The following is a 12,226-nucleotide window of genomic DNA, read 5'->3' on the forward strand; positions in this document are numbered from 1 at the left end:
GTCATTAGGATTAGACAAGATAATGCCATAGGCAGTTTAGCACATCCCTAGCACCTAGTGGGCACTTAATCATTGGTTCCAGCGATGATCTATACCCGGTTTGCACCGACTGATGGAACATATGTCAAGAAACATGATGTACCATACACTGAGTGGTTTATCAAAATAGAATTTTGTTGTTCATGGACGGATCTCCTCTATACACTGGTGCCGGATCCCAGCCTCTATCTTTTCATGGCTCTGCCACTCCAGGTCCTTGGAATCGACTCCATCCAAGCAGAAGGGGAAAGAGTCAGGAGGACTGTGCAAGGGAGGTAGACCAGGAGTGGAAGGGGCCCCTATCATTGCTAGTGCCCATTCCATTGTCCAGAGCTCCGTCACGTGGCCATCCTTGCCTGCAAAGATATGTGGGAGATGTAGTCCAACTGTGTGCCCAGGAAGAGGAGGGGATGGTTCTTAATGACAATCTCTGCCATAAGTACTTTCTTAGGCCCTTGGGAATCATAGCGAATACAGCATAGCCCCTGCCATCATGGCCTCACGCTCCAGTTGAGGAAAGAAACGAGTTAGTAGATTGCTATAGGGCATCATAATGCTGGGGCAGGAGAGCACGGGATGTTTTGAGAGACAGAAAGAAGGGCAGGGGTCTGTCACCCAGTCTTGGGGTGCCATGGAAGCCAGATTGTGCAGGATGGGATTAACAGCAGTAAGTGGAGAAAAGGTGCTCCAAGTAGAGGGAACGGAATATCAAAAGACTCGGGAGTAAGAATGAGCATGGGAAGTTTAGGGACTCTCCCGGAGATCAGTGGGGCTGCTGTGGAGAAGTTAAGTGGAAGAGTGAAGGTTAATGAGGGAAGAGAGTGAGGCAGGAGCCAGCAGATTGAGGGCCTTGGATGCCAGCCAGGATACTTGAACCCCAAGAACTCTAGGGGGAGTCTTCTTCTGAGCTTTCTCTGAGCCATCTCCAGGCCGGACAGAGCAGTGAGCATGGGAGGCGGGATGGGGGTTCTCTCCGCAGACAGGGAGCGCTGGGAGGAGCCTGGCCAGAAGCTCTACAGTGTGGAGGCCACATCCTATGCACTCCTGGCCCTGCTGCTGCTCAAAGACTTCGACTCTGCACCTCCGGTCGTGCGCTGGCTCAATGAGCAAAGATACTACGGAGGTGGCTATGGCTCGACTCAGGCAAGTGACCCCATGTCCCCCAGGCACCTGCATGCCTACCTCCTCTGGCCTCCCACTGGCCTGACCAAGACGGGCAGTCCTTCTGCCCCACAAGCCAGAATGGCTGGAGTGGATTTGAGAGATCACACTTTTTCAGTTGCGAACCCACCTGTGGGTTCTAGACTACATTTTCAATGCCCCAAGCTGTGTTCTGAGCCTCCTGTTATGTAGACCCCGTTGTCAGCTCCACCAGGCTCCATGTTAGCTTGTCTTCCCGTGGGTTCTAGACCAGGTTCTCAGCTCCACCAGGCTCCGTGTTAGCTTGTCTTTCTGTGGGTTCTAGACCAGGTTCTTAGCTCCACCAGACTCCCAGCATTTCTCTCCCTGGTGGGTTCTAGGCCATGGTTTCAATAACCTCAGATTCCAGTTTGATCCCCTTTCTTCCTAGCGAGCTGTCAGTCATATTTTCAGTATCCTTTTTGGATTCTAGATCATATGTTCAGTGACCCCAGGCTCCAACTTCATTCTTTTTTCACGAGTGGGTTCTAAACACATCCTCAGTGACTCCAAACTCTTGTCTTAGACTCTCCTCTGGATCAGACTGGGCCACATTCTCAGTGTTACTACAGCCTCAGTCTCATGCCTGCAATTTCTGGTGGATTCTAGACATGTTCTCAGTGTCTCCAGGCTCTGGTCTAAGCCTCTGTCCCTTGGAGAATCTAGAGCATATCCTCGGTGTCTAACAAGCCCCAGTCTCATCCTTACCCTCTCTGGGGGGGAGGGGTCCTAGGCTACAGTCTCAGTGCCCCCTCCCTCTGATCTGAGTCTCTTCCTCTCTCATGGGTTCTAGGCCACCTTCATGGTATTCCAAGCCTTGGCCCAATACCAGAAGGATGTCCCTCACCACAAGGACCTGAACCTGGAGGTGTCCATCAAACTGCCCAGCCGAAACTCTGTCATCAAGCACGTCATCCTCTGGGAATCTGCTAGCCTCCTGCGGTCAGAAGAGGTAGAGCTGCCTAGCCAAACCCTCCTTGCTGTCACCCTCCACACCAGCCAGGGTTTGCCCGAGGCAGGAGGGAGAGCAGATGATTGTTGCAGCCAGGGGAAGGCTTGGTTCTCAACATCCTCTCTTCTCTCTCCCTGCTCCCTGCAGACCAAGAGAAATGAGAATTTCGAAGTAACAGCTCGAGGAAAAGGAGAAGGCACCTTGTCGGTAAGGAGCAGGAACGCACACCTGCTTGGCCCACCACTTTCTCTCGACCCCTCTGCCCCAACTCAAGTTGGTCTCCTTCTCAACTCAAGTGCGCTGACGCTTCATCGCCCCCACTATCTCACCAGGTGGTGACAATGTACTACGCCAAGCTCAAAAACCAAGCGTCCTGCAAGAAATTTGACCTCAGGGTTGACATACAACGAGCCCTTGAAGATGGTAAAGGGAGTGAAGACCCTACCTGTTACCCTTCCCCCAGCCCCATTCTATTGCCTGCCCCCCTCCTGAGTTGGGACCCAGGGACCCCCCTCCCATTCCTCTGTCTTCTGTGTTTCTAGTCAAGAGGCCTCAGGATGCCAAGAGCACCATGATTCTTAACATCTGTACCAGGTAAGGGATGATGGCTCACCGGGGGTCACCTTGGCCATTCCTCTGTCTATCACAAGACTTCTCACAAATAATATCTGTGGTACCAACCCTTTCCAGGATGGCATTGTGCATCTGGCATTGTCTTAAGTCTCCCCTGGAGCTGGATGCCGCAGGCACAGTCCTCACTGTGCATGGCAGTCTGAGACTAGCAGTGGCCACGTAGGCTGAGACTGTGCGAACAATCTCAACGATCAGTGGCGGAAGTTACAATTGGTCCATGGCCTTTCAAGTAATTTATCGCAACATCAAAAACTCTCATACTGCCAATTGTAAAAGTATAAAGAAATGAAAATGACAGTAAGACGAGTATTCGTTTAGTATGCTGTAAATGAAAACATTAGAACGTTGAGATGCAAGTGATTTTTTTTTCTCCTTTGTAAAACACGTATCAAAAGTACTGTGGTTCCAAAGCACCTCCTTCCTCCTCTTTGTATAACTTAGGGTATGGATAAAGCAGGCATCCTTCCTATGACATAGTGAATTGTCACGTTCCCTTCTGAGGTAGGTCAGCTTCCAACACTTAATCCTTCGAGTGGCCAGTGTCACAAGATACCCAAGAGTTATAGCCGGCGTCTCTGCTGGTGTCACTTCCTCTGGGACAGCAGCATCCTTTGGTCACAGCCATTCTTCTCGTTTATGTTGATGGGCTCGCCTTCCCCAGGTGCCTCCCGCTGCATAGCCGGCCTCCCTGATGGCAGCAGGGGCGACGTTCCCACAGCCCGCTCTTTCTTCTCTAACTCCATTTATGTGCTATTCAAGTATTACTTCCAGTGTTACCAGTCTTCATTTCTCTGCCATGCTTTCATCTTTGTTGGTTAGTTCCCTCTTCCAGTGACTCATTTTTGCAAAACGTCAGGTGGGTTGATCGCTGGCAGATAAAGAATTAACACGACCACACACCTTGCTATCAGTGCATGAACTGAATAATGGCTGCTCAGTGACCCAGCACCGACAGACTTTGAAAGAAGTGACGTGATTGGTCATTGACTGTGATGTGCATCTGTTACTTGCACAGTGATTGGTGGACTGAAGGGCTAGAAACAAGATTTGTACTTTGTGCAATTGTGATTACTGTACCCTGGTGTTATTGAGCTAGACCATGGTAACATTTTCTTGTCTTTATTTTCTAGAAGACCTGAGGCATGTAGAGGCAAGTGACTCATCAAATGTCATGTAGAGCTGGGATTTGAACCCATGCAATTGGGCTCTAGAGCCTGAGCTATTAGTCTCCTTGACCATTACACTGCCTTTCCATTATTCCCTTTGGGAATGTTTCCTAAAATCTGATATCCCTCTATGCTGCTCTGTGGGAACCAGGAACCTCAGTCTCTGATCAGACGCCCCTTGTCCAGGAAATGACCCTCAGGGCTGACTCCACCCTGGGACCCAATTGCCCTCTCTCTGCCCCCATTCAGGTACCTGGGAGACCAGGATGCTACCATGTCGATCCTGGATATATCCATGATGACTGGCTTTTCTCCTGACCTTGCTGACCTCGACGGGGTATGAAGGGCTTGTGGGTTTGGGGGCCAGGATCAGTGGAAAGAACCCTGGGGTCTAGAAGAAGACTAAGGAGGATTTTCACAAGTCCTGTCCTTCCGCAGTTGAGCATCGGTGTTGAGAAATACATCTCTAAGTATGAGCTGAATAAGGCCTTCTCCAGTAAGAACACCCTCATCATCTACCTGGAGAAGGTAAGGAAGGCTTCGACGGGGACCTGACCTCTACCTGGCTGGCCTTCTTCTGGGTCAGGCCAGGCCCAGGCTAGGGGAAATGCGGTCCCTGCTGTTGGGTGGTGGAGGAAGGGGTATGTGGAACGAGGTGGTCCCCCCAGGTCATCCCTACCTTCCGACCACTCATGTTCCAACCTCAGTTTATGCTTGCTTCCTCCAACTTCTTCCCATCAGAGTCTTCAACAACCACTGGAAAGAGCCACTTTGGCTTAAAAAACCAAGTGCTCGGTGGTGAATAAGAATTTCCCTCGCTCCCCATCCCCTGTCATTTCTCTCTCTTCTTCTTAGTTCTCCATCTGACCTCTCACTCTCTTCATCTCCAACAGGACTTGAGCTTCCTCCTCTGCCCTCCTTAGGCCTTCCCGCTTTGCTATCTTCATATTCTCCCTGCTAAGTCCCAATGCCCCTCACCCCATATCAGTCAGCATCAGCAACACTAGCTACTATAATAAAAAAGTCCCAAGAATATGGGGATCCCAACACAGGAGACTTGTGTTTCTCACTCAGGCCAAGTCCAGTTGGGGTAGGAGGTTAAGGAAAGGTCCTTCTGCTCCACACAGTCACTCAGGGATCCATGTGCCTTCCCTCTTGGGGCTCCAATCCCTAGACCCTTAGAGTCATCTGCTGGACCCGTTCTTTCTAGAAGAAAAGAGGATTGTGCATGAGACGGGCATTGACGTTTTCTTGTATTTTAATTTTTGTACATTTAAATTTTTATATAATTCCAACCTTACAGGGAAATTGCAGAGCAATAGAACACAGTTCCGCAGTTCTACCCAAATTCACTGTTAGCCTTTTCCTCCAAATACACCTGTCACATACACATACATATGTGTATCTATTTCTTTTTCTCTCTCTCTCTCTTTCTTTATTTTTTCAGCTTTAACAAGATGTGACTGACATATAACATAGTGTAAGTGTGAGGTGTATAACATAATGATTCGATGTATGCGTATATTGGGAAATGATCACCACAATGAAGTTACATAACACATCCATTACCTCACAGATGTTTTTTTTTTAAGATTTTATTTATGTATTTGAGAGAGAGAGACAGAGACAGAGATAGCAAGAAAGAGCACAAGTGGGAAGGAGAGGGAGAAGCAGGCTTCCCGCTGAGCAAGGAGCCCAATACGGGCTCTATCTCAGGACCCTGAGATCATGACCCGAGCAGAAGGCAGACGCTTAACCAGCTGAGCCACCCGGGCATCCGAGCAACTTTCAGATATACCACTCAGTATCGTTAACCGTGGAATGTCTTTACGGACCTAGATAGCAGTCCGTTGGCCGGAGCTCAGTCACGTGGCCATACTTGTGAGGAAGGAAGCTGACAAGCACAATCCCGCTCCGAGCCCTGGAGAAACAGAACAGGGATTGGTTGAAGTGCTCATAAATCTTTCAGCGAGCCTCCTCTTCCTCCTTCCACCCACCCCACCCCTATCCCACCTTGATCCTTCATTGTCTCCAAACCCCGGTACCCATGCTGGGCTCCCTCCATGTTGTCCCGCTGACTGGCCTCCTCCTTCCCCGCAGATCTCCCACACGCACGAGGACTGCATATCCTTCAAAGTGCACCAGTACTTCAACGTGGGGCTGGTCCAGCCTGGATCGGTCAGGGTGTACTCCTATTACAACCTGGGTGAGCGGCCGACCTAGGACCTGGGGTTTGAGGGTCCCAGGGATCTGAAAGGTGGGGGTTTGAGGGTCCTGGGGATCTGAAAGGTGGGAGTCACGGTATTGGGGACCCGCCACCTCCAGATCTGAGGGACTGGAATTGGGAATCGGAGCCCCCAGCTCTCTGGGCCGGAGGCCCTAGCCCTCTGACCCCTCCGCACCACTCTGCCCGCAGATGAGAATTGCGTCCGGTTCTACCACCCAGAGAAAGAAGATGGGCTGCTGAGCAAGCTCTGCCACCAGGACATGTGCCGCTGTGCTGAGGGTGGGCGCGAAGGGGCCGGGAAGGGTGGCCACACCCACCGGGTCCCCCACCTGAGCGCGGGAGACCGCACCCAGAGGGACGGGCCCAGGAGGAGACGTGGGCTGTAACCATGCCCCCCACTCCTCCGCCCCGCAGAGAACTGCTTCATGCACCAGGTGGACAAGGTCACCCCAGAGTACCGGCTGGACAAGGCCTGTGAGCCGGGCGTAGACTATGGTGAGCGGGTGCACGCACGTGGGAGCGGGTGCGAACAACAGTGTGTGTGGCTGTGGTTGTGCATGTGAGCCTGTTCATGGCCGTGGTTGCGTGTGAGACTGGCTGTCCTCCAGGCCGCTGGTGCGGGCAACGTGTGTGTGTGTGTGTGTGTGTGTGTAAATGTGTGTGAGGGGCCGTGATTGCATGGGAGCCACGGTTATGAGCGGGCTGGCTGTGTGCCCGAGTGGGTGAGGTCGCATGCTGGGAGCCGTGTGTGACTGCGCGGTTGTAGCTGAGCCGAGCTGCAGCGATCTGAGACCCCGGGTGCAGGAGGCAGTGGGCAGGAGTAGGCGTGGTCGTGCCTAGCGCTGTGCTCGTGCGTGGCTGTGTGTGGGATCGCGTGTGGCGGGTAGGTTCCTGGGGGGCAGGGACTGTCGCGGGACTGGCCGTGATCCTGCACGTATCTGCTTGGGTGGGGGGCGGGGGGCCCGTGCCCAGGTGCGCTTGCGGGGCAGGGTGACCCCCGCGGCCCTCCTCCCCTCCCCCTGCAGTGTACAAGACCCGGCTCCTCAGGAAGGAGCCCTCGGACGACTTTGACGACTACATCATGGTCATCGAGCAGATCATCAAATCAGGTGGGCCCTGCGCTCTGTCCTCCGCCCTTGCACCCCTGCCTGTCCGTTCCCTGCGGCCCGCTCAGCCCCCTGGCCTCCCCTCCAGGCTCGGACGAGGTTCGGGTCGCCCAGGAACGCAGGTTCATCAGCCACATTAAGTGCAGGGAAGCGCTGAAGCTGCAGGAGGGGAAACACTACCTCATGTGGGGCGTGTCCTCCGACCTGTGGGGAGAGAAACCCAAGTGAGTGCCAGCCCGCTGCCTGCCCAGGGTCGCCCCTGCCCACCCTGCCCGCGGCCCCGCCCCTGACCCGTCCTGCCTCCCCCCGCCCCCAGCATCAGCTACATCATCGGGAAGGACACGTGGGTGGAGCTGTGGCCCGAGGCCGAGGAATGCCAGGACGAGGAGAATGAGAAACAGTGCCGCGACTTAGCCAGCTTCACGGAGGACATGATTGTCTTTGGCTGTCCCAACTGAGCCCCCCCCACGGTCCCCACAATAAAGCCGCAGTTGTATGCCATGTGTCCCCCCACGTGCGAAGGTCTTTGAGAGGGAAAGAGGCAGCTGGGAGTCCCCATCCTGAAGCCGCACCTGGTTCCCTCCTGCCGTCACCTGCAGGGTGTCCTTCTCCCCCCCGGGGGCATGCGCCCCGCTCATCCGCTCCTGCATCTCCCCAGCTCCTCCGCCCCAGCCCTGCGTGGGCTCTCACCAGCAGCTCGCTGCCCCTTCCCCTGAGGGCACACCTGCTTGCTTACCTGCCCCCTGCCGGAACCTCACCTGCGTCCTTACCAGTATTGTCATCTGAATCTTCACCTGTGGCCACCGACGCCCTGGGTGGTATGCCCCAGCATTTTTGACAATGTCACCTGGCCCACGCCTACACCTCCGACTGCAGGCTTGCCTGTATCTTTACCAGCTCTCTTACCCATACGCTCCCCTAGCTTTCTTTCCACCTGCCTCCCCACCTGCGTCCTCACCTGTTCTCACCTTCCTCCCTTTTGCCCCTCACCTGCAGCTCGCGCGCAGCTCCGTTTGCTCCCCGCCTGCGTTCCGCTTGGGGCTGCGGTGTCCAGGAGGGGGCGGTAGGGGGCAGGCCCGGCCACGTGTCCGCTGGAGCTCCGCGTGAGTGAGCAAGCGAGCGAGCGAAAGGGAAGGTCTGAGTCAGCGATCAAGAGGGGGAGTGCGGGGGCATTGTGGTCACAGCATCCCCAGAGCTGCGGAGGGCAGCAGCCACAGGCGAAGGGCCTCACTGGCCGCCGGGGGGAGCTGGGGTCCTAGATGCCTCTTTGGATTAGTTCGCCGCTAGCGTTCTGGAGGGCGGGGTCCATTCCCTGGCTCTAGATGTGATCACCGGGAAAGCCCTGAGCTTCGCTGTCGCCCCCTTCTCAGCCCCTTTCCCTTAAGATCCGCAGGTCCTGTAAACCCCACCTCCTGATTTCAGGAATACGGGGTAACTGGGGGAAATAGTCTCACGGCCACCACACCACACACACACCCGCCCTGATGGTTAGGGACCTCCACCAAAGGGGCCCTCAAAAGTCCTCATCACTCACTAGGTGCGCCAGCCGACCTGCCCACCCACCTTGATGTCTTTCTTCTCATTTCTTTTCTTGCTTATTTCCCCTTTCTTCTGCCCTGGGATTCCTTTTCTCCCTTTCTTTAGCCCATGGGGTGTTGTTTTATTGGAGCGCAGACAGGGTCTTTGAAACTGACGTTCTAAGGACAGCAGACAGTGAGGATGTCCAGAGAGGAATGCACAACAGGGCAATATGAGAGTACTCGCCTACCGTGGGGCCCCCAGTATAGTCATGAGATCCAATAATAGCCATTTTCTGGGTCAACCTAGCTAGGCCATGGTTTAGTGTAAATGTTGCCAGGTAGGTATTTTTTAGATGTGATTCACACCTAAAGTCAATTGACTTGCAGGCTACACTTGATAATGTGGGTGGGCCTCGTCCAATCAGTTGAAGGGCAGAAGAAAAAAGAAGTTTCCTGAGGAGGAAGGAATTCAAGATAGCAGCATAGAAGTTCTGCCTGAGTTTCTAGCCCTTAGACTCAAGACTGTAGCATCAACTCTTAACTGAATCTTCAGCCTACTGGCTTGTCCTGTGGGTTTTGGACTTGCTAAACCCTACAGTCACATGAGTCAATTCCTAGGGTTCCTGGCTGGCTCAGTCAGTAGAGCATGCGACTGTTGATCTCAGGGTCACGAGTTCAAGCCCCACGTTGGGTGTGGAGCCTGCTTCAAAACAAAACAAAACAAAACAAAAAAAACCAAACAAGCTAATTCCTTAAATTGTGTGTGTGTAGATAGATAGATGGTGATAGATCGATAGATGATGGATAGATAGATAGATAGATAGATAGAATAGATAGACAGGGGTGCCTGGGTGGCTCAGTTGGTTAAGCATCCGACTCTTGATTTCAGCTCAGGTCACGATGTCAGGGTCGTGAGATCGAGCCCCACGTTGGGGTCCGTGCTCAGCGCAGAGTCTGCTTGGGATTCTCTCCATGGCGGCACAGGCCATGGAAGGTGATGCGATGTTGGCTGTGGGTCAGGGAGGTGGACACTGGGAGCAGAGTGGGGAGCAAGCAGAGGAAGACACCCCCGGTGGGCATCTGCAGCTCGCTGAAGTGCTTTCTCCTGAGAGCTGCTCCTGAGCAGACGAGGGGCTGGCTGGATTTGGCCCACAGGGCGTAATTGGTTAACCCCCTGGGCGCTCAGTGGGAAGCCACCGCAAGATTTTAAGCAGGGGAGAGATGAAGGCTGGTCTATGTGTTTAAAAAGCCGATGGCAGCAGCTCCAATCCTAGCTATGTACCCAAAGACTTGGAACTGGTACCCAGACAGACACGCCCGCACGCATGCTCATAGCCGCACTTTGCGCGGTAGCCAAAGGGTGGAAACGACTGAAACATCCCTCAGTGTGAACTTCGGGCAAAGCGAAATGTGATGCGTCCGTACACTGGAACATTCCTCAGCCCTAAAACGGAAGGGAGCGCGGGCACACACTATGACGTGGACGAAACTTGAAAACATGACAGTGAAAGAAGGCAGACACGGAAGACCACATATTGCATGTTTCCACGTCTATGAAATATCTGGAATGTCCCGAACAGGTGACTCCACAGAGCAGGAAAGCTGACTAGTGGTTGCCAGGGGGCGGGAGGCCTGGGGGGTGGGGAGTGGCTGCCTCATGGAAGGGGCTTATCTTTCGAGGCACTGAGACACGTCTGCGGACTGGATGGAGTTGCCCCACGTTGGAAATGTCCTAAGTCCGCTCACTTTAAAATGGTTAGTTTTATGTGATGTGAATATTGCCTCCATGAAAAAATAAAATAAAATAAATAAAATAAAATAAAATAGCAACCTCACAGTAGGAAGAGGGCAGAAAATGAATTATGAGGTGGCAAGAGGAAAAGAGAGAGTGGAGCTGGAAACCGCAATGAGAATGAGCCAGAATGGCGGGTCAGCCGCTGTAACAAGACGCCCTTACACTGGGGGGGGGGGGGGGGGGGAGGCGGGGCGGGCCTTAAACAACAGACGTCTATTTCTCACAGTTCTGGAGGCTGGGGGTCTGGGAGGAGGGTAGCAGCTTGGCCGGTTCAGGCGAGGGCGCTCTTCCTGGCTTGCAGGAGAGAGAGCGTATCTCCCAGTAGGGCCACTCATCCCATTGGTCCCATTCTGGAGGACTCCACGCTCGTGACCTAGTCCCCTCCCCCAAGGTCCCACCTCCAGATACCATCACTTTGAGGATTAGGACTTTTCCAGAGGAATGGGGGGAGAGACACAAACAGCCCACAGCACTTGGTGAAGGAAGGGCTGGCTGGAGACCTGGCTTGGAGACTGAATCACCAGGGCTTGCCGAGAGGTGGGATGCGAGGGACAAGAAAAGAGAGGGTGACTCAGGCCAACTCAGGGTGCCCTCAGGACGACTCCCAGCCCTCGGTCTTAGTTAATCTGGTGACCAATGGTTCCACCACCTGACTCTGAGTTCCCATTGAAACTTGCATGCATGCACGCACACATGCACACACACACTCACTCACATGCATGCTCACGCACACACCCGCACGCATGCACACTCACACTCACCACACACGCACACGCACACACATGCTCTCACACACATGCACACTCACACACCACACATGGACACGCACCTGTGCGCACACACCTGCACACACGCTCACACACATGTGCACACCCGCGTGCACTCACACGCACCACACACGCACACACCCACACGCACGCACACTCACACACCACACACGCACACACACCTGCACACATGCTCACACACATGCACACACCCGCACGCATGCACACTCACACACACCACACATGCACACACACATGCTCTCACACATGCACACTCACACACCACACATGGACACGCACCTGCACACACACACCTGCACACACGCTCACGCACACACATGCGCACACCCGCGTGCACGCACGCTCACACATACCACACACACACACGCCTGCACACATGCGCTGAACACCATATACACACCTGCACACACCCGCACACACAGAACAACTCTCGCGTTTCCCACTGCTCTTCCTACCGTCTACCACACTGGAGAGTATTTTCTTATTCCCCAGGCTCATTGTCTCTCACCCACTAGGCGAGGAGCTCCGTAAGACCAGGGCCTTTTGTCTCTCTTATCCGCAGCTGTGCCCTCAAACCTAGATGCCTGGCACGCGGGAGATGATCTATAAATATTTGGTAACAGAGTCAATGAAGCGGCCACAGGGAAAAGCTGGGGCCGCCCCGCTCAATCCCTACCTGAGTCACATTTTCAGATGCCCCTGGAAAGTGTGAGAGGCTGCATGAGTGAGAGTGAGATGGGGCCAGCCTGGGGGTGGGGGGACAGGAAGAAGAGGAGGGCCAGTGGGGAAAGGGGAGGGGCTGAACCCCTGCTCTAAAGGCA

General features: G+C 54.0%; 1 protein-coding gene across 1 annotated transcript in view; it reads left to right on the forward strand.

The window, feature by feature from the left end:
• Nucleotides 1–7,803, forward strand: part of C3 (complement C3) — a 31,275-nt gene extending 23,472 nt beyond the window's left edge. The window contains exons 29-41 of the mRNA XM_045776708.2: nt 1,019–1,182; nt 2,012–2,170; nt 2,318–2,377; nt 2,503–2,593; nt 2,713–2,764; nt 4,219–4,306; nt 4,408–4,497; nt 6,070–6,175; nt 6,386–6,475; nt 6,611–6,691; nt 7,222–7,305; nt 7,391–7,526; nt 7,619–7,803. Coding sequence (XP_045632664.2) covers nt 1,019–1,182; nt 2,012–2,170; nt 2,318–2,377; nt 2,503–2,593; nt 2,713–2,764; nt 4,219–4,306; nt 4,408–4,497; nt 6,070–6,175; nt 6,386–6,475; nt 6,611–6,691; nt 7,222–7,305; nt 7,391–7,526; nt 7,619–7,760 — 1,343 coding nt within the window. The 3' untranslated portion in view covers nt 7,761–7,803. The remainder of the gene's footprint in view (nt 1–1,018; nt 1,183–2,011; nt 2,171–2,317; nt 2,378–2,502; nt 2,594–2,712; nt 2,765–4,218; nt 4,307–4,407; nt 4,498–6,069; nt 6,176–6,385; nt 6,476–6,610; nt 6,692–7,221; nt 7,306–7,390; nt 7,527–7,618) is intronic.
• Nucleotides 7,804–12,226: the final 4,423 nt, after the last annotated feature.

Source organism: Ursus americanus, chromosome 14 (assembly GCF_024610735.1).
Source record: "Ursus americanus isolate L20-20 chromosome 14, mUrsAme1.1.p, whole genome shotgun sequence".
Lineage (NCBI taxonomy): Eukaryota > Metazoa > Chordata > Mammalia > Carnivora > Ursidae > Ursus > Ursus americanus.